Here is a 23055-nt window from a genome sequence, read left to right as displayed (position 1 = left end):
ACGAGAATTCTATTATTCATAAAGGGGCTGTTTTAAATCTCAGTATGTGGAGACTTCTCCTTCACAGTAAGCAGTTTGTCTGAAGCGGGTAGAAATCTAGCATTACCATGATGCACAAATCCACTGACTATTCATCTACAGCCCCCTTAAATGGATTTACTACCAAGAGCCTCTTAATATAAGCAGACAATGCACCCCAATTCTTGAAATCAGCACAAATTAATTTCCATTTTATGATTGCAGCATGCATATGAAGGAAACATCCCGCTAGTCAGTGCCCTTGTTTGCACGTAACTCTGAGCCAGACCATAGCTTAGCACAAATGAGTAAAAGGTGCAGGACAAACCTTGGTTGCAGCTCAACATTTGCCAGGAGAGAGCTAAACCACAAGCATGCTAAGCCAAATCACAGCTTAGCTTAGAGAAACGCAGCAACAAAATACCTGAGGAGGTGAAAAGCAGCCGTGATCTCCTTTCCACATACTTGTTTGTTCATGCTATGCCATGGTTTGGCTTAGCGTGATGTGTTAACAGGGCCAACATCTCTATTAGCTAACTCCTCAGCAGCTACAATCTTCTGAAAACTCAAGTTGTGTGGTAGATTTCATCAGTGTGCTTGGGCAAATTAGTTAAGCTACTGTGAACATAGAACTATTGTTGTGTAATAATGTGCAAATATATGCACAATGCTGTTACTATAGTTGAAATCAATTAAACAAGCACTTATAATGAAGGCAAGTAGGATCTTTGATTTGGAGTGAGGTGGGAGTGGAGTTATGCTACAATAAAAAGGTCTTTTTTTTAAAAGGATTTTAAATACAAGGAAGTGCTAGTTCTAATGTTGCAGACTGGGAACATGTATACCGTTCAGAAACAAATGGTAAGCAACAGAAAACAAAAACCTTTCTTACACTCATGTAAAATAGAGGTTTTGAAGCTCTGTTTTGTATCTAGACCTTATCTATCATTTTTACCCAAAAGGTCTACTTTATATAGCTTGCAATCCTCTAAGCCCTGCTGAATCAGAGTGCCTTTGAAATGTACTGAAGATAAAAATCCAATCTAGGTTTGTATCCTACTAAGTCAAGAGTTGATCCAGAGAAATCAAATCAATGCACCTAAGTTAGTCAGGATTAACTGATGTCCACTGATTTCCACAGGTCTTCTCTAAGTATGACCTAGTTGGATAAAACCCTAAATCTGTAAATAGGACAGAAAAGTGCACTGCTGAACTCTCAAGTCCATTTTAAAAGACAAATTCTTTTTTGCTCCTTGTTAACTCAGATAGTTGTCAAATACTTCAATGGTGAAAATCACAAGCACAATGATGACATCACAAGCACTAGAGCACAGTACTACTCACACAATAACTGGATGTATACTTGTGAAACATTTTTTATCAGAATATAAATTTTTATCAGAATATGAGTATTCACTGGACCCTCTTTACATCACCATTCTCTATGGACTCCCATATTCAGTGGTAAGAATATTTTTTCTACCACATGGTTGTATTTAATGTTTTTTCAAAAGGAGCTGGGATTACAACATTCCTAGTCTTTAATTTATTGATCCACTACAAAAATCCTTGCAATAAAATAATGCAGTCAATTTGAAAAACATCCATTAGCTGGTATAAAATCAGTTAGGTTAATAATTTCGTCAATGTCCAATATTAAAAAGTAAAATAAAAATGAATGGTGTTAAGAATCATAATGCTTAGTTGCCATCTGAAATTCAAAAAGTCTGCAGAAATCACTGATATGAAGGGAAAGAAACTGAGCAGAGGAAAGAAAACAGCCACAAAGCAAAGGAAGATAATACACTTACACTCACCCAAAACAAAAACCAAATTGCAGCAATACATTTTAAAGGTCAACTTCTGACCAAACAATATCAATAACAATGTAGAAAATATTAGGGCAGAGTGAGTGTGAGGCATCTCAGCTCCTTCTCATAGCAAAACAAAGCAACAGACACATACACAAATGCATGCCCTTAAAAAAGAACTATATTGATAAATACTCAGGATTTAAACATATCAGGAGCACTAAAACCTTCTGTAGATTTTCATGCTCTTGATGGCACGGCTTGTTAAAGTGACTGCATTACTATTCAAATTTGCCAAATCAATCTGATTTCTACTGAATAATTTGCTGGTTTGACTTACGTCATCCATAAAATCAATCAATGAGGATGATGAAGAAGAAAAGGAATCCTATTTTAACGTATAGAGCAGTAAAGAAACAGAAACAGATAGATGAAAACTTCTGTTTTGTGAAAATAACCAGCACCGCCATACTGTTGAGAAATCAAGTGAAGAAAGATTCCAAATGATTTACATATTATTATTTTTTAGTATACCTTTTGAACAGCTTTTGTTAACTGACTATTATTCTATCAATATTACATAGTAGTTTAATTATATTAAAGACAGTGCAAGGGAACACAGGAATGTTGGAACAATATGGACTCTTTAGGTTTGCTGTACCTTTAGGAGAATTATGCAGATGTGGAATGTGCCATTAATTGTCACAATTTCTTAGTGGCAGGATTTTACTATCCCAACTAACAAAATGTCTGTGGCCATAAAGATGGGCTATATCTGTGTCAGTGGCGTAGCGTGGGTTGTCAGCACCCGGGGCAAGGCAAGTAATTTGCGCCCCCTAACCCGTGGATTTGCGCCCCCTAACCCATGGATTTGCCCTAACCCCAGATGTTGCGCCCGGTGCGGCCCGCCCCCCCTGCACCCCCACGCTACGCCACTGATCTGTGTGTCTGGGTAAGTGACAGCAACAGCTTCCTTTTCCAGCTCCAATTTTTCTTCCATTTGCCCTTGCTTCCCCACCCCCTCAATGAATTGGGACCTTCACCCCCGTCCATAATCTCATCTGTGTTTAGATCCCAGGTCCCTGCCTTTACTCAGTCCCCTTTGCTTCAGCTATAGTACATTGCTGTGGTCATGTTAGTAAGGTATCCGCCCAATAGTGATAAAGCACAATGTGTAAGCCATAGAACAAATCTTGGTTACAGCTCATGGCTTGCCTGGAGAGAGCTAAACCATAAGCTCAGGTTAGGACAACATACTAAACCAAACTATGGCTGATCGATTTGTGCTTAGCATGGTTTGGCTGAATATAACATGTGATCTTGGCCAATGTGTCTCTTTCTTCCTCAAATTGAGTTCTATTTCTCAGTTGTGCTTACAAGCCCTGTTTCATGCCCAATAAGCACTGGATGCCTTGACCGGAGGCGCTTTGGCCCATAGATTGCAGCAAAATACTGGGCAAGGTTTTGCCCAGTATCTTCTCTGTGTGATGGGCTCATGGGAAAAAGCTGTCCCATGAGCCCTTGCTGCAGAAGGGAGGGGAAAGCCTAACGCTGCTTCCCCTGGAGCTCACAGTCATTTTGCTTTGAGAGCTTTCTGCCCATCCACCCTCGGGTTAGCGCCTTAACTGAGCAATTTTGGACTGGAAAGGAATTTCTCTCTCTCAACGTGATTGGCACTTGGTTGGGGTTTTTTTGCCTTTCCCTCGATGAAATTATGGCTTACCTTTGTTAGGTGGAAGAATGTTGTTTGTATGAGGGTGGAAATGGCATTGGTCAGGATCAACATTGTATAGGGGGCCCCCACAAGGGGCCCGAGGGGGAGGATTGACCATGGCAAACCCAAGTGTGGGTTTGGTATCTGCCTTGTTGGAATCTGCACTCTGGTCCGCCAGTGAGACCTTGCTTGCTTGGCTTGCACCACAGCAAGATTCAACACTGGCTGACTCCTGTCGTACAGGTTTGGAGCGATCCTAACCCAGTGGATCCATTCCATCAACATGCGGCTTGTGGAATGATGAACCGATCCTGGGACCCAATGCCATGCCAACCCTTGCCCCGCCTGCTGGTGTCAATAAAGATTTGGCCTGATTTTATCCCATCTCTATTGTACGGTCTGGTTATTTTGCTGCTCTCATGGGTCAGATAATGCAGCTGCCTGGACAAATAATAGTTGTGGTAGTTGTTATAGTTGTGTTAGTTCTGAGCTTTCTAAACATTTTAAGCACGGCGTCCTTAAATGTAAAGTGTGTAGATTGCTGTGTGCTAAGAATACAAAGAAGCCTAAGAAGAGGTGTCACGCTTGCTGGTGTCACAAAAGCACTATCATCCTCAAACAGGACAAAGCAATGCTATTCTTGCACGCAGTTCCTAAAGTGAAGGGGCATTTGGGTGAAATTTTGCAGGTTGCTTAGACACAATCTATTATCTTGCACTTCGTCTTGGTTTTCTAATCTCATCTGTGCTAAGAAAGCAGTTCAGAAAGCAAAGGGAGACAAGAGGTTGCAGTATTTTATGAAACTATTCTGTTCTGTATTTTCCATTCATAATAGAATGAGACAGAAATATTGTTAAAAGTAAGATTTGAACCTAAGTGTTTTACATAATAGGGCCCTTACTTTATTTGAACAAGGAAGACAATGGAATCCACAATACTTTTCATTTCTATTTTAAGATATGTCCCGTGCTTTCTATGAAATCAGCAACCTAATTATTTTGAAAAATCAGAGACGTGAAAATAAATGCCTAAAATAAATTATCTGAGAAAATAACAGAATCTGGAGGGTTTCTGCCTTACTACGTGTCTGAAGTAAATTTCTGATTTGAACATATGGGAGTTGCAATTAAAAAATCCCTATAGCAATGCATGGAAATAATGCCATAAAAAACAACACAGTATTAAAACCTAAGACAAATAATACACATTCCTTAGAGATCAACGGCTGCGATGCTATATACATTTACACAGGAGCATGCATCATTGAACTCAAGGAGACTTGCTTCTGAATAGACATGATAGGCTTGCACGGTGAATTTCCCCCCAACACGTAAGTGTAGTTATTATTTCAAAGCAGTAGTGACCACAAACTGAATATGCATATGACATCAAAATATATAATACATCAGCTGTTTACTTACTTCAAATTGATCCAGAGCAGAGGTAGGCGCATTCAAAAATGCCAAGAAAGAATTCTGTGAGTCTTGGTGCTTTACACCTAGAAAACAGCAGCAAGTCTTTAACCTATAGAAAATGGCCAACTGGGTCATTGTCTATGGGTTGTCCTTCTTGAGTTATCTCTGTTGTTACTCCAAAATGCACCAGCTTGCTCCACAGCTCAGGAAAAGAAAAAGGAAGCAGAGCTGTAACACTCCAAAGTACAACATCATGTCATTTGCAACAAGATCTCAAAATAATTAAGTTTGCATATTAATTTCTTAGCATCTTTTTCTAATCCTCATACTTATAACCATTGTACTTAAAATACTTAGACCTACATCCTCTAGATACAATGAAGATTTCCAGTACTGGTGCAAATGCACAACTGGTAAACCTCATTGCATCTGAGAACTATTCTCTGGCCTTATATATCAAGAGCTGCTGTACCATGACTTACAAAACTCTGGCCCCTGCAGCAGCAAAAAAACCACTAGTACTGTGGCAGTTGAAACAGTTTTTTTTAGGATCAGATTGTATAACTAAGGACTCAGCTAGACTGGTAAAGAAAAAGTGTTTTATATGCGTTGTCTATGTGATATAACACTGTGACACCAGATGGCATTCTGGAGGGACTGTCTTTCCCTAACGGATTTCCCTGTATGAGTTTACAATGTGTTTAGCTGAATCACTTTTTTTGATGTGTCTAGATCCAACCTAAGGCAGAGTAAGGTTAAGTTTACAGATTCACAGAGCTATATTGGTTTGGTCCCCTTATCTCTCCTTTCACAAATGCAGTTCTTACCACACTCTACCATTAAAGGGATCCACTTCTATCTACTCCTCCAACAAATATAACTTCCTGGGCTTTTTCTTGGGTGGTTTTAAATTTAAACTGAGTGAAACATTTGTCCAGTGCAACCAGAGTTCCATGGACAGTTTTTCAGAGGAGATTTCCCATTATGAAGCTATCCAAACAGTACCGTATTCTACCCTACTACTGATTTGTCACAAGGACTTCACTGTGTCCTTTTGAAACAGCAGCTAATAAGAAGCACCCGTGGGCTTAAATCAGATGTATGCACAATAACTCAGCTAAGTAAACACATATTTTGATCATGAAAACTCACCATCATCAATGGGGCAAAATGGCGCAGCAATTAAAATGAATAGGATGATAGTACATGAAGGAATCAACCTTTTCTACCTTAATGTTCACCCTGATTGTGGTATTGTTTAAGTTGTAACCAGTGGGTTGTGGTTTTTTATTTTTGAAGAATAATAGGTGCCAGTACACACCACCACTTGCTCCCCACCAGCTTGCTCCCCACCAGCTTGCTCCCCCCGCGCTCTCGCTCCCCCTCCCCCTTGCTGCTTCCTCCTATGTCGCTGTTGCTTCCTGCACTTTGGTGCAACCCTTACAATCGCCAAACCACTTTCCGGGAAAGTGCCTGACAATCGTAAACGTCGCACCAAAGCGCCTCTGCTCTGGTGCGACTTTTATGATGGCCAGGCTCCTTCCTGGAAGGCACTCTGGCGATCATAAGGGTCGCGCCAAAGCACCTCCGGGAGCCTGTGCCTGCAGCCGCGGGAAACAGCAGCAATTGAGAAGCAAGCGGCAAAGGTGTGTGGGGAGAGAGAAGCAAGTGAGTCGGGGGGCGGGCAAGCGGTGGCGGCAAGATGGTGGCTGGGGGGAAGAGGTGGCGGTACACTGTGCCCACAGAAAAAAGCACTGGTTGTAACCCAGAATGGCACTGGTAAATGATGAAGAGCAAAGTAAACAAACAAACAAACAAACAAACAAACAAACAAACAAACAAACAGAATGATTGTAGGAGCAATCGACAAGACATTTATTTTTGAAAAAATAATTTATAATTTATTTTCCCACTCTATAAGACTACTCTAGGTGGCTTGTGGCTTAAATCAAAATAATTGGCACATTTTAAATGATTTCTTCACCATACAATACATAAAATATCTGAGTTGTAACTACTCATTATGCCAGCAACTTTCTATTAAATAGTGGTCAACTGCTGTATAGTACAAAAACAAAAGGATTTGGAAGAAAGACTTTATGAACCAAGACAACTGTCCTTCTGTATTTTTATACCAGCTGTGGGTACATCTTATCATGTAAGAGCTATGATGGTATCTTAGAAGCCAGAGTCCATATTCTGTCAGCACACTCTAAGACGCCATTCTTATTTGATAAGATATACCCAACTGCTGTGGAGTGGATTTTGCCTTCCTTTATTTGGACACCAATTCTCGTACCCTTTTCTGATCGGAGTTCTTCTGTCTCTTTTTTCAGTCTCTCTATTTCTGACAATAGGTCAGAGTTCTTCTTGTCAGATTCCTGTAGTTTGCTTTATACAAATAAAAAGAGAGAGAGATAGAGAGAGATCCAATTAGTAAGGGCCATGTTATTTAATCGTTACTTTGAACATATTTTTTCAGCACTGTTCAGTCAAGATCAATGTCAGCCACGTCACACTGTCAGAAGTATAACACAAAACATGGAAGTGAGTGCTACTGTAGCAAAGAACCTTGAGAAAGGAATTAGTGATTGTCTCTGAATATCCTTTGAGTTGGCTCTAGTCTCTGTTTATGAAAAACAGTATGAGCAGCAGGCATGGGAATAAATGATCTCTATTTTAAAATACAACACTGATTATTTTTGGTGGCCATTTCCTAGCAACGGTGATGTTTACTGGTGGAGATGCATGTTCCAATATACAACTCCAGTAACTAATTCTGGAAATTCTAGTCTAATACTGGCTTGTTAAGCCTTTGGCTACCTTTCAAAAATGCATTAATTGAAGCTCGAGTTGGCCATCACCCCTTTATGAAAAATAGCTATTTGGGTCTTGCTTTTCGGGTATTACTATTAAAACAGCTATTACGTTAGCAGTCACAGAATACGTTTCATGCCAGTTTCATTGCTGAATTCTGCTATGGGGAAAATTGAACAGAATTCATGCTGCTACTTAGCTGGACTCTTGCTGCTACTTTTAGTTTTCAAAGGCAACTAAAAAGTCTTGCCTGCAACAAGAATTTTATATAAATTATATGACCTGGAGCAGTCAATTTACTAGAAATTATCTGTCTTCAATCATCTCCCTCGATCATTGAATTTCTTAAGTCAACAAAATGGATCGTGATGGAAAAAGATCATTCTTCAGAATCCATAAACCAATCGTGGTAAACTAGCAGAGGAATGCAGTTTATTGCTTTTTAAAGGTTGTAAAATGCAGCATAAATTTTATTTTCCACAAAGATCTTTGAAGCACCTTAAAAAAAGCACAGATTTTCCAGTAATGATTCAATTAACTACAAATTATAGAAGGATAACTTTTACTTTTAAGTCAGGCTGCCATGAATAACTGTAGGATTATAGTTTGACAGGCAATATATTTTAGGACTTATCAGTATGTCTTTTGTAGAAAAGTCTTTGCAAGCTAGAACATTAGAAACACCAATTCTTACCATTCTGTTGCAATATTGCAAGCTTTAACTTTATTTAACTCCTCTTGAATGGCTTGTTTGGCTCGTATTTCTGCATCAAGGGCTGACTGTAGCTCTAACCTTGCAGACATATCCAGTTTTGCAAAACGCCGCATCTTCCAGGGCATGTCCTAAAAAGAAAAGCCATTTCCTTTTATTTAAGGCATTTGTTACATTTCAATCTTATGATCTTCCAAAAGAGTCCTGGCAATGCCCCAAATACATTATCTTTCTTTGATCCAAGTAAGAAAAAAAGGAGTTCTACTATCTTATTCTTTTATAGGCAATAGTAGTTTTATGATATATTCCATTTATGCTACAGAATACATTAGCAACAATTAAAATACTTATTCATGGGGCGTGGGGATGGGGATGAATCTATCACAGAGAAAGTTTCCATGCCATCTCTGACCTCCTTTAAACAAGCTTTAATAAATACAACCTTTACAGTTTAAACTGGGATGTCATGGAATGGGGACTATTGTCCACAACAGTGATTTTAGTCAGTTTGATTATTTAAATGTAATGTTGAAATAACTGTTTTTATATACACTACCTTGTGAACAGATTAAAATCATTATAAAATTAAATGGATGATCACAGAATCACAGAGTTGGAAGAGGACCCCAGAAGGAGGTATTAATCACCTTCCTGGCCCAGCCAGCTGTCCTGTCCCTGCCAGTTTTCATCAGCCAAAAGGGGCAAGAGTCCAGAGGGCAAATGGTTGCCCTGACCGACTGAAGCACCTTGTCTGCATCCTCAAGCCTTACTAACTGAAACTCGTCCAGCTAACAGGACTAGACAATTCTCTGGAACACCTTTCAAGATTCATCTGCTGTAACTGGTAGCTAATATAACTCACACTAAGCATTTATTTGATGGCACAGGAAATCTTAAAAAAAATACACTTAATAATTGCTTACTGTTGCTCTTGCCCCCAAACTGGAGTTCCTCAGGGCCTCTAGTTCTTCAGTCATTTTGGAGGCTAAGGCCTGGAGATAGCCTCGGGCATCCTTTTCATCGCTTACCCTAGTCAAGCAGTGAAATAAGATGTAAGAACTTTGGCAAAAGCAAAGGCTAAGTTTTTGCTCTATGGTGACATTTAAGTTAGGGAGATAATGAGGATGTTGAGAAACAGCCAGAATGAGAATTTCATAAAATCAATCATAATTATAGAAAAATAAAACCCAATTAGTTAAGCTGCAAGCGGAAACAACCCATGTGATGCCTCTCAAGTTTTCTTGGGTGCTGTGGAACTGAATCCTTAACATTTCTAAAAAATAGGCATCAAAGGACATAATGTTCCATGGTCTTGTACAGCTCCCATTCATTTCAGTGGTGCACAGGTGTATATGGGCAGATTGCATTGCATATAATGCAATACTCTCATTTTCTATCTTCATTTCATTTATTGTGTTTATATCCCATCTTTCCTCCAAAGAGCTTGAGGTGGGTACATGGTTCTCCTCTCCCCATTTTATTCTCACAACAACCCTGCGAGGTAGGCTAGGCTGGGAGTGAGTCATCCAGAGAGCTTCATGGCTGAATACCAATTCAAACCCTGGTCTCCCAGGTCACAGTCTAACACTCTAATCATTACACCACTCTGGATCGCCAAAAGCTGACAATGAGTAGTTGTTTTAAAGTAAATGAATAAATGAATTCCTTTTTTTATTATAATTATAATGGGGGTGGGGGGACACAGCTGAATAATACATACATATTTTTCAGGAAATCATGATCCTTACAATTTTTCTAAGCATTCAGGTTGTGAATGCTGAATAAATGTGTGAATGATGGCAGCAATCGGCATGGAATTGGCATAGCTGTAATGAAGGCCAGATGTTTAGGATCATAGCCAAAATCACAAACATGCTCCTTTGAACACATGTACTTGTAGCAATTCACACATGAGGGTGCACATGCCTTTTCCTACATGGAGATGCTGTCTGTGTAGGAAAAGCCACGTGTGAAACAGTTCCTGGGAGGTGTTTAATTACGACCACCATTCCATCTGCTTTCAACTGGACGGACCATTTTATTGCAAAATTGTTGTATGACAGGCAACGAAAGGCCCAAATCTTTCCTGCACACAAAAATCATAAAATGTTCCTTTTAAACAGCACAAATAGGAAACTGGTATTGAGATCTGTGCAAAAGCTGTATGCATCTTTAGCAACCAGTAGGTGGCAATAAGTTCCAATATGCCATTTGTGCAGTTCATATGCATTATGTAGAGCTAGGCTGCATTCCTGCAGGAATGGCAGTGCCAGGCTCAGTGTGCTCAGAAAATCTTCCTAATTTTCTCCATGCTTGTTGTTTGGTGCCAGGTCATAGACAGACCACCCTCATCCTTGATCTGAAACCGATCCGAGGAGTATTGCTGAGACCTCGGTGGGTGGATACAGTTGAACTAATTGATGTGGCACAGCATCACCTCAGACTGAGGGTGCAGGGAGTTGCTGTGGTTCAAAATGATTCCATTAACCTCACTTGGAAACCCTTCCACCTTGGGTTGGGACTGCCATCTGTTGCCAGGTCAGACTGGGGATACCATTGTTGTAACCAGCGCTTTCTTTCAGTGGGAACTCAGTTCTAGCACCTCTCAGGCGGGCGCCATTGCCATTATAAGAGAGCAAAGGAGGTGATCATAGTGAGTTCCTGTACCCCTTTTTCTAGAAAAATAGCACTGGTTGTAACTGCTGCCCACAAACTTCTCTGACGAAAGTAGTTTTGGGAGAGACTGAACATTCACACTGAGGCTCTGTCTACTGCTTTTGCATGGGATTTCACAATCTCCATGGCAACCATAGGGCTGTCTCAATTTCCCCTGCCCTGGTTTTAATGTTTGCATGCATGTGTTTTCTTTTCTTGTAAGTTGCTTTGAATTGCATGTGGCAAAAAACAACAACAAACCCAACACCAATATATTTCATAATAATAATTAGCAGGATCGGTTGGAGAATTAATCTCGTATCCTGAGTTTTGACAGGTCCTAACAGACCATACTTCAGGCTTTTGTAATATTCAAGGTACAGTGGATTCTGTGTACTGATTTTCACCTTTCTGCTAGGGAAGTACCTGAACACATAACCACTTAATTTCCAGTCAGTGAGAGAAAATATATAAACATATTTGCTTTACTGTGTTCCCCTCACCCGGCTTGCATAAGAGACTTTTGTTTATGACGAAGAAGTACTATAAATCATCCAGCTTTGATTCTTTATTCTTTGCTTCTGTAAAACCAGACCTTCAAGGGTGAAAAATGGACCCTGATACTTGAGTTTGAATTATGTACATTTATGAAGTGAACTACATTGCTTGGACCACATCCAGTGTTTCAGAGCCCAACGTGCACTGACTAACCATACTCAAAAGCCAGAGCTATGCCTAAATATGGACAGTAAAGTTATACTGGATGTGAAAGCACTGTCTAGCTAACAAGGCTTCCCTAAAAAGACTATGTTTATCCATTTTTACTTAATACAAAATTAAATTATACAGCTGCTATGAAAGCAGATAAAAAGGACACAAACATTTAAAAAATGATACTGCCACAAGACACTAACATTAATCAGTGTAAATGATCTGTGGAAATGTTTAGGTACAGATTGTTTTCAGAGTTACATTTTACAAATGGTCCAAAAATGGAAAAACAAATCACTGCAAAAAATTGTTTTCCCCACTAACAGTTCAAACTCATGCCTGCATCTTTATTTCAGAGCACTGTAAAAGACGGGGGATTGAGCTTTGTCAGTATGATAGAAGGGAATATTAGAAACTATTACTTGAAGGCTACTTTTCATTCTGTAGCAATTTTCAAAGGGGCGGCCTCTTAATATATATGAATAAGTGAACTGCAGTCCTAGAAAGCTTACAGATTTGGTAGTCTTTAAGATGCCACAAGATTCATTTTTTATATTTTGTGTTTTGAATTTAATTTATAGGATACCAATAAAGAAGGATAATATGCCAATTCTGTGACTAAAAACAAAAAACAACAACCAAAAACCAAAACCAACAACCTTCCACCACCACCTTTTATTCTGCCATATATGAAGCTACTTAGATTTCTGCTAGTTGTTACTTGTATTTGGAAATCCAACAACTATACCCAGTGGGGGTTTACACTCCTGAAAAGAGTTGAGTTTTCTGAAGCTTGGAAACAGAACACCAGGGGACTGAAGAATTAAATTCTGTTTGTCCAAAACAGAACGTGCCTTGTTGCATGAGGCACAGTGGCAAACGGGATTAGAAGAAGGTTCTTACCACTGGATGATCTCCGTGATCTGGGCTTCCCAGTGCGCTACAGATTCTTTTTTGTCAGCAAGATCTCTCATCTCTTCTTCTAGTTGCCGGTTGCTCATACTTAGTCTCTCATACATGGCTGTAAGCTGAATAGATTTTAAAGACAAGAGGTATGATCTTGGATGGCTTTTCTTATGTTTCTTGTGAGCTTTTAGAATCCATAAGTGTGCACCACTATTTAAAGAGAGAGAGTAGCAATGGCACAGGTTCTGCCTACGCAGCCTGAGGAGGTGTGCTTCTGAATACCAGTGGCTGGAAACCACAGGGAAGTGCTCTTGAGCAATTGGGTCATGCGTGAAGGCTTCCCATAGGCATCTGGTCTGCTACTGTGAGACCAGGATGCTGCACTAGATGGGACACTGGCCTGATCCAGCAGGGCCTTTTTGTGTACTTATGCTCTGCTGGTTGTGTCCTCATGACATATGTTGCCAGAAGCACCTATATAAAACCAACTACCCCAACCCATAGTATCAATTGTGCAAATGGATCTCCTCAATGGTCAACAAATCACATGCATGGGTGAGTCTCATTGTTGCCTGCGGAATGCAAAAAGTCAAAGCATTCTAGAATTCACAATGGAAAAATCATGCCTGATTTGTGGCACTCACTTGCCAGGTTCTCCTTAAACACATATTCCTTTTCTATTTCTATTTCTATTATTACCCTGCCCTTCTGCCACTCTGGGTAGCTTCCAGCACATATAAAAACACAATAAAATGTCACACATTAAAAACTTCCCAATATAAGGCTGCCTTTAGATGTCTTCTAAAAGTTGTGTAGTTCTTTATCTCCTTGACATCTGATGGGAAGGCAGTACACTGATTAGAAGGCCCTCTAATTTCAGTGAAATTCAGTACCATCTAGTTCAATTATGCATTCCTGGGTTTTGTATGAATTCTATATTTTGATGTTTCCATAGTGCATGGGCTGGGCGGCTTGTAGCCCTACCAATATTGTTGGACTCCAGCCAGCATGGCCAATAGTAGGGAAGATAGGAGTTGAAATCAAACATCTGGAGGGCTATGGGTTTGCTACTTCTGCCATATTGCATTCCTATTTTCTGAGGTGGAAGCCCTCTTGAGGCACTACTCACATGAAAGGGACAAACAAGGTGGAAGGAGCTGAAGGGGCTACATGTTAGCCACATTCCTGAAGTTTAATGACTTTTCTCACCCCTGATGGGGTAAAACTTCTGAAGTAGGGAGTCTGCTCTCTGTTCCCCATGCAGGAGAAGCCACACAAGTTTGGAGAGCTAAATATACTTCCTTTCACCATAACTGCCCCTTCATAAGAACAATGCCTGAAGCAGACTATAGTGATCATTTTCTTCCAGCTAAGGCTGTCCAAGGCTTTTTCATGTCAATATAAGGGTTATTCCAAAGTCCTGGTGTAATCTAAGTCCAAAACAGTTTCACATTTTTCTCTTTGTTTCCTTGTTACACATTTGACCTTCACCCATATGATAAATTTTATTTTATTCTGATCCCTTATTTAACTGTCTTTCATTAGTATTTTTGAACCACCTAATGAAGTGGTCTGTTGTCCATAAATAATTATGGCATAAGTTTGGATCTGTAATTAACTTTGCATCTTACCAGATGGAAATTACCTTTTGGCTCCTAAAGTAATGCCAACGTATCTTAATCTATATTATTCAGTAATTTTGTGGGATCTAATCGGAAATGAATAGAGAGATCATCAAATCTAAACTCCCATCATGGGAACATAATTAATTATACTTGAATCAGTATTGGAAGTTATTCACATTTTCCCAGTTCTATGCTCCTTTATGAATTTTTCAACTTTGCTCAATTTTTTAATTTCACTCACAAAACACTTACCTTATCAAGCTCAGCAGAAAGCTTTTTGTTCTCCTCTGTCAAGAGAATCTTCTCCCGTTCATATTTCTGTTTGAACTCTGTTTCAAATTCTTCTCTTTCACTTTGGCTAAGGGATAATACAAAATGCAATAAATCATTAGCATATATGGAAAATAGTACAAATATATGCTTCAACAGAAACCTTGCAGAACATTAAGGACTGACATATACAGTAACTAAGAAAATATTCTACAGTAATCTGCACATCCACTGAAACTGGAATAACATGATTATCTGTTTTGCCTCAGGACAACAAGACAATGTGTTCTGTGTTAGGAGTACGAATTAACCTCTCTTTAATGTGGGACACCAGAGTCCCAGTTAGCAGGCATTTGTCATTCTATTGTAAAAAATACTAAACATTGACCTCTTATCCACTGTCCAAATACAACATATTGGATGAAACCAGTGAAAGCAATGGAACAAGTTAAAGCTGCATTAATTTTTGAAGGAAATCAGGCAGGGCTGGAGTTCTCTGGATGACACCCAGTCTTGCATTCATGCTGCGAGAAGGTTTTCACAAATCTCAAACAGTCATAGTTAAGAGTAAACATTATGATTCAATATCCTTATTCATTTTTACAACCCTTTGCAATTCTGAAGCTAGTGAAAGAAAGAGTTGCCATATATGGTGCCTGGAACTGCAAAACTCCCATGCATGAAGATTCTCATTAGGTTAATTGAATGGTCCTAATTATGACAAAATCTAATACGTGAAAACATCCATGTGTCAATTTACCAGATACAAAATAAGCCAAGCACTTTCTAACCATCACCACAAGTAACAAGATGTCTCGGGAAGTGTGCTGTCTCCCCGGGGCTAAGATCCAAGATGTAACTGAACGACTGCAAGGAATCATAAAACCCACTGACAAATACCGTATTTTTCGCCCTATAAAACACACTTTTTCCCCTCCAAAAATGAAGGGGAAATGTGTGTGCATCCTATGGGGCGAATGCAGGCTTTCGCTGAAGCCTGGAGAGCGAGAGGGGTTGGTGTGCACCGACCCCTCTCGCTCTCCAGGCTTCAGGAGAGCCGCAGCGCCAGCCCCACAAGGTCGGGGGACAGTGGGGAGGCGGAACGCTGCCATCCCGCTGTCTCCCGATGTGGTTTGGAGGCTGACGGTGGGGAGACGCGTGCTTCTCCCCGCTGCCAGCCCCGCAAGCTCCGGGGACAGTGGGGAGGCGCAGCGTGTCTTCCTGCAGTCCGCGGACCTGGTCTGCAGGCGGGCGGCGGGGAGAAGAGCGCTTCTCCCCACTGCCTGCCCCGCAAGCTCCGGGGACAGCTGGCAGGCGCAGCGCGTCTTCCCGCTGTCCCTGGACCAGGTCTGCAGGTGGGCGGCAGGTCACAGGGGTCTAAAGTGGGAGGAGGCATAGGACTTAGAATGCCGAAAGGTGCTAACACCAAGTAAGGCCTTTGGTTCTATACTGACCACACTGACCAGAAACAGCTCTCCAGGGATTTGAGCAAGAGTCCTTCCCAGCCCAACCAGAAACCTCTGCATGCAAATCTGCATGTACTTTAACTGCAAACCGAATCACTCTCAAGATGACCAAGAGCAGCAAATCATGGGATCCCCAATTTAAAATCTTTATCCATTTGGATCCCTAGTTTGTTTTATTTGTTTCAAAATATTATGACTTTTCTATGTGGCCTATTATTTTATTGCTCTACATTTATTGAAGTATGCCATATAACAGATGTTGAAAGCCTGCTAGAATCAGTAGGCCTTAAATGCCCATCATAAAGCAAGTCAAGAAGGAGCATGCTGGGTCTCCCTGGTAAAACAGGGGATGCTTCTCCATCATATCTTTAACATCGTTAGTATAACCATGGTAGATTTCACTGTGGATGTAATGCTTAACCAGACCTGAGGGCAATGGATCAAGGGAGAGGGAATGCTCAGTAATACACTCTGTTCCTAATCTTTCACCATGGTTAAGAGATTTCAGTCATACTGGTCTGCCTTTCACATCAGGCTAAGTCAAACCATTGCTTAAAGTGAATGAGCAGGCATGTGAATCAATATGGCTAATATGACCCAATACGCCCACTCACGCATACAAACAAACCACACTGCAACCAACCGAACGTACCAACCTCTCATCTCTCGCACAACATACATACATACATACATGGCCTACTCACATCACGCTGACAAAAAAACCTTGCACAAATATACAACAGAAAGAAGGATCAGTATCCCCCCCTTTTCCCCGATCACGTAATGTCTACGACAGCAGTGTCTCATACCAAATGTAACTGAACTGTGAAAAAGATTCTATGAATTGAAAACAGAGACACTATATGTACTCTTGTTATACAAGTAAATCTGTAATAAAAAATATTTTTTTAAAAAGTGAATGAGCTTACATGGAGAGGATATTGTGGTTGTTTTTTTTCCTCTCTGGTTGTTTTGTTGAGCTAAGCTACAGTTTAGCTTACTGAGTTACCCAGACCTGGGGTAAGTGGTTTAGTTCTGTCCATACAAACCATGGGCTATAACTGAAGTTTTTCCTACAGTTGCCCACTTGTGGTCTGTATTGAGAGAGCTAAACCATGAACCTGGGTTCATATGACACACTAAGCTTAGATCAGCAAAGTGCAGCACTAGAACGACCAAGAAGGAACAATCCAGATCCAATATTTCCAGGATCCTGCATGTTTGCTTATTTGTGCTAAGCTATCGTTTGGCTTAGTGTTACATGTGAATGAGGGCTATGTTGGCACAAAGTATTGGTGATAGAATTTAGTCAATATTTCTTACAGTTCAGCAAAACTACCCACCAATGTTTATCAGACAGCATTTGAGCCATGACAATAGTACTCAGTAAGAGTATTTTTGGTTTGAATCTCCTATTTCTAATTTGAAATTCATTTACTGTTTCAATAAGACTTTGAAATATAGCACAGGAATATCAGACCCAGCTCTGAATTTGTGTGTTGCTAGGCATCATTTGAAACATAACACTTCATTCTAACAATGTAGCATATTAATCACTACTGTTTAAACTCTAATTCTGTAATCCAACACCACCCATCCCTCTCCCCAACCAACAGATTCCATGCATATGAAGAACAATCTGGGAGAAAGCCAAAAAAGATTAAAGCATTAACTATCAGGGGAATGGATAATGGGTCTCACAGCTATGTGGGAGACATGGGTTTAAGGCTAACTTCTCAGACAACAGGTCAGAGTCTTTAATTAAGCATTTGGTTGCATTTTTGTCTTAGTTTATATGCACTTAGTACTTTTGTGCTTCTAGTATTGGTGGTTTCATTCACAGCTTGTGAAGTAGCTTTAAATTTGCATCTGATGCAATATGAGACGGTGGGGAAAATGCAGTATGAAGCTTTTATGTTAAACCACTTTGGTGGTAGCCTTAGAAATCTGATGTGCTGTGAGTCTCAGCTGAGACTGCAGCGGAAAACAGCTCTCCTGAAAGAAACAAGACCAGTAAATAATGGAACACAGGGAAAAGTCAGAGGTAGTTTAGAATGCTAGCTCAGAGCTAAGCAAACATAAACTTTAGAGCCACAGTGGAGAGTATTTGTTCTTTCTAGTCTCTGAAACACTTCTCCTCTGTCCATACACTTCAGTTGTCTTTTGGCTCAAGAACTGTAGAAAATGTGAAGCAGAAACCAGAGCGTGGTTAAATATTTCAGACTGCAGTCAAAGCACACTATGGTCTCATTGGGCCTTACCTGTAAGTAACCATTCATAGGATCAGGCTCCAAGTATCACAAAAATCAGTGGAAATCTAAACACGCATACTAAGTTGCACCAGTGAATGTGTACTAGGTCGATACTTTGTAAAAAAAAGAGGGAAAACAGTAAGTTCCAGTTCTATATATATTTATGAGATGTTACATGTTCAGGCATTTGTCTGAACACATAAACTCTGCATCCATGGATGGGGAAATGCACATTTGTGCATTCAAACAAATGCTTGAACATGCCTATGGTGTCATCATTTAAAGATATGTTTTCACAGTGGAAGGAGAATACAGATGATGTCCTTTTGTAATTCTGAAATAATGATATGTAAAACTGATCAGTACTCCCCTTGCAGTATATTCAGTTTCTAAAAGAATACTCAAAACTGTTCTAGGCACTCCTTGGAAACATCAGTAGATGTCACCATGCACTGTATCATGTGAGGCAGTCCTTTGTTTTTAAATGAAGGCTAAGCTAAGCAGGGTAACCAATATTAAAAAAGAAGCATAAACTCAAAACAAGGTAGGCTATGATGCATGAACCTGCCAATATTTTAGTGACTCCCCCTGGGAACATAAACTGGAACATAAATAGGCTTTTTCAATACATTTTTGAATCAACATGAAAGCAACAATCTAACTAACTTGCTTTAGTTCCTTGCAAAACCATGGAATGAATTAAAAGTACTCCTGCTCATTCACTGAGGTATTCAGCTTGTTTTTTTGAAAGAATTTAAAATTAGTGCTGTCACACAGCCTATCCTGCCTACATGTTATTTTGATAAAGGACATTTTCGGCATATTGTTTTGTTTCCTATTTCTCACAATGACCCCATTTGGCAATTTTATCTCATATGCTTCCCGACTTCTTTTACGTAACTTCCTTTCCACTCTTTATATTGCCCAAGGTTTTTTTTTTAAAAACACACTATAAAAAGCCCTAACATACAATTATAAAATCACAATAGTAGGTTTGGAACAGAACTAAAATAGCAAAACAGAACAGCAGCAGAAACCACAACACAACCCATTGAGAATATGCACTGCAACATCCTTTAACATTAAAGGCACCTCAAAGAGTAAGGGAAAAACTAGAGAAAAGCCAGTAGCTAGGTTGATACCAACTAGTGTTGCTTCCACATCTAAGGTATATTAACTAGTGCAGGTGTTGATTGTCTACATGCAGTGGGATAGTGGAATCAAGCTGCAAACCCACCTGACATCTACAAGCTGGAAGTCTCAATCAAAAGTAGCCCACGTGCATGTAATGCAGTACACGCAGGTCTGATCTAGACCCCTGAAAACTGGGAGGATTATACCTGCACATGTCAACTCCATGCATATAGGCCTCTATTTAAACACAACCTCAAATCCCAAGGGCAAGGTCAGAGGGCACAATCTCAAACCTCCATTGAAGGTAGAGACTGTTTGCACAGGGCTTAAATGAGCAATGAAAAGAGTTGCTAATAACCTTTGCAGCTTATTTTCCAGAAATGGCTTGTGTAAGGTACACGTGTGGCATAAAGCTTTTATTATTTCCTTGCTTGGAAATGCTCTACATAACTCATTCATGGCTTTGACAGTCATGGGCAGGTAATACAGCTAATAAAACTATTCTATCACATTCATCACATCAAAATGTAGCTCTGACAACTGTTTGTTTTATGGTTTTCAGGTGTGTGTGCTTAAAAAATATATATACTGAAGCACGTTTTGTCTTTTTCAGTAATTCAGCTTGATTTCACCTAAGACCCACAGATGCTTCACCTATTCTTCAGTCCTATTATTCAATATTACAGTACCAAAGCAGCCCTATTCATATTTGTTTATGAAATAAAAACAAGTGAATGAAGAATGATTTGCCTTTTAACACAATGATGTTTTCTTAAGCACTACTTGCTTTATAACTTTTCAGGTTGGTGGTAATAGATTTAAACTACTGAATTCCAAATGTCTTACTAAAGCTATCTATTTTGATTTTTAAAGCCTGACCTACTGCAGGAATTTTAAGGCTGCCATAGAAAAAATTCAGCAAGGGGAATGGTTTATGTTATATGGAGCAGAAATATTCTTAAAGGAGGGAACACCAACCCCACATTGTGGGGGGGGGACCTAAATTGTGAAGAGAATGTTATGTCCTAAAACAGTAGGGAATGTATGGTCCCCAGGTGTTGCTCAACCACAACTCTCATTGGTCACAACTATAATGGCCTATGGTCAGGTCAGGGTTGATGGGAGTTATAGTCCAACTACTTCAAGAGGATCACAGGTTTCCATCCCCACCTGTAGTTGTATCAGGTTATCTAAAAGAGAATACAGCATGAAACACACACACACACACACACCCCTCTGATACTTTTATCATCTTCTGCACCTGAATGGTAAACGAGAAACTGCAATTGTACCATGCATGGGGAAACTCAAGGATCCTACATTTTCCATGTAGGTGTTTCAGAACCCTAAATACATATAAATTATTGAGATAGCCTGTGATGGGATGGTGAGCTGCTTGTGCGTAAAATCCTGATCCCTCAGAGCTTGGCTAAGTTCCCAAACCTCTGTCTGTGATGGAGCTCCTTAAGCATGGCTCCATCAATCGCTCGTTGAATCGGACAGTGGGCGTTTACGGAACTTCTTCCAGCATAAAAGCTCCTTGACGGAAACGCGCCTTCTGGACTCTCGGCGTGACAGTTTCCGCCGAGGAGTGGGTGTGCCTACGGGAGGTCCTGAAACCTCTCCACTGTTCCCGCTTGAAGTATCTCTGAGCTCTCCCTCCGACTCACTTTCCCTTGTAACTCCACTTCTCCCCCTGCTGGTCCCCTCCTCCGCTGAGTGGTCTCTCTCACCCTCCATGAGCCCTTTCACCTCCTTCGTCTCAGATGACAGTTCCCTGACATCCACCTCCCCTCTAGGGCCCCCTTCACCCCCTTCCCTCCCCTCCTCTGCGGGAGGCGAGGGAGCAAAACCCCTGAAGGAACCTCCCTCATCTTCCGAAGTTTCGAACACTTCCCTCCACCTTTTGCTGTTCCCGGTTTCCAAGTACTCCTCCTCCTCGGAGTCTGTACCCTCTTCCAACTCCGATTCCCTGAATCCCTCCAGTTCCTCCTCATCGTCGGTGGTGCCAAAGTACTCCCTCCGGAACCTCGCTACTGGTTGAGGTTTCCTGGGGAACCTTTGGTGGAACGTTTCGATCAAGACCTCGTCATGGACCTCCTCTGCCTTCACCCAGGTGTTTTCCGACTCCGGTTCCCCTTCCCACGCGACCAAATACTCCACCTGATTACCCTTCCACCTGGAGTCGATGATTTCTGCCACATAGTTGCGGCTTTCCCTTTCTTCTATGGCTGGCCCCCGTGTGGATACCCCTTCACCTTCCCCCCTGTATGGTGACAGTAATGACCTGTGGAATACTGGGTGCAGTTTCATGTGGTTCGGTAACCGGAGTCTGAAAGCCACTGGGTTGACCTGTTGGATGACCTCAAATGGTCCCAATCTTTTGGGTCTCAATTTCTTGCAACTACCCTTGAACGGCAACCCTTGGGTTGATAGCCAGACCCGACTCCCCACCCTAATTGTTTCACCTTCCCTTCTGCTCTTGTCTGCCTGCCTCTTATATTCTTCTTTGGCCCTTTCTAAGTTGTGTTGGAGTTGACGATGGATCGCTTCCATTTCTTCTACAAAAAGTTCAGCGGCCGGAACACTCCATCTCTCTCCTCCTTCCCCTGGAAACGCCCTGGGGTGGCACCCATAATTAGCCAAAAAGGGGCTCATCCCGGTGGACACATTCTCTGCATTATTGTAAGCAAATTCCGCTAGTGCCAACTTTTCGACCCAATCGTTTTCTCTGTCATTGACATAACACCTCAGGTATTGTTGAAGGATACCGTTTGCCCTCTCCGCCTGCCCATTGGTCTCAGGGTGCCTGGCAGTCGAAAAGTTGACCTCTACGTGCAACAAGCTCATAAGCTTCCTCCAGAATCTGGACGTGAACTGTTTCCCTCTGTCGGAAACCAGCCTCAAGGGGGCGCCATGCAGCCTAAAAATATGTTCTACAAACAATTTTGCTGTCTCTTCCCCGTGACTGCATGTGAGCAAGCTACAAAGTGACCCATCTTAGTTAACTGGTCTACTACGACTAGTATGGCGGTTTTCCCCTGGGATTTGGGCAGATCAGTCATAAAATCTATCGACACCGCCTCCCACGGTCGTTCTGGTGTGGGTAACGGTTCTAAATACCCCGCTGGCGCCCGCCTTTCTCCTTTGGCTCTCTGGCATTGGTCACACCTTCTCACATACTCCCGTACATCCTCCCTCACCTTGGGCCACCAAAACTCCCTGGTCACCAACCACATGGTCTTGTGTTGCCCAAAATGCCCCGCTGTGGGATTGTCGTGCAGCTGTTTGAGTACTCTCCCCCTCAATTCCCCTTCAGGTATATATAGCGCCCCTTTGTAATACAATGCCCCGTTTCTTTCTTCAAAACCTCCGGGGTCTTCTCCCTCTCCCCTTAAACCTCTGAGCTTATCCTGGGCGTACTCATCATTTACCGTTCCCTCTACCAGTTCTCTTTGCCCCACCCAGGCCGCACCACACACCCAGTGGTCCTCTGGGATAATATGTCTCTCTTCTGGCGCTCCCTCCCCCTCCAAATATTCAGGTTTG

The 23055-nt window shown here is 41.1% G+C and overlaps 1 protein-coding gene across 6 annotated transcripts in view; it reads right to left on the bottom strand.

Moving 5' to 3' along the window:
- CDC42BPA (CDC42 binding protein kinase alpha) overlaps positions 1-23055 on the bottom strand; it is a 154569-nt gene that overhangs the window by 41221 nt on the left and 90293 nt on the right. For all 6 annotated transcript variants that reach the window (XM_083604445.1, XM_083604446.1, XM_083604447.1 and 3 more), the window contains exons 16-21: positions 14637-14742; positions 12757-12881; positions 9411-9516; positions 8470-8618; positions 7258-7349; positions 4965-5041 (exon numbers count right to left, since the gene is read on the bottom strand). In XM_083604445.1, coding sequence (XP_083460571.1) covers positions 4965-5041; positions 7258-7349; positions 8470-8618; positions 9411-9516; positions 12757-12881; positions 14637-14742 — 655 coding nt within the window. The remainder of the gene's footprint in view (positions 1-4964; positions 5042-7257; positions 7350-8469; positions 8619-9410; positions 9517-12756; positions 12882-14636; positions 14743-23055) is intronic.

Source organism: Podarcis filfolensis (genome assembly GCF_964270895.1).
Source record: "Podarcis filfolensis genome assembly, chromosome: 3".
Lineage (NCBI taxonomy): Eukaryota > Metazoa > Chordata > Lepidosauria > Squamata > Lacertidae > Podarcis > Podarcis filfolensis.
This window is presented reverse-complemented; position numbering and strand designations above follow the sequence as displayed.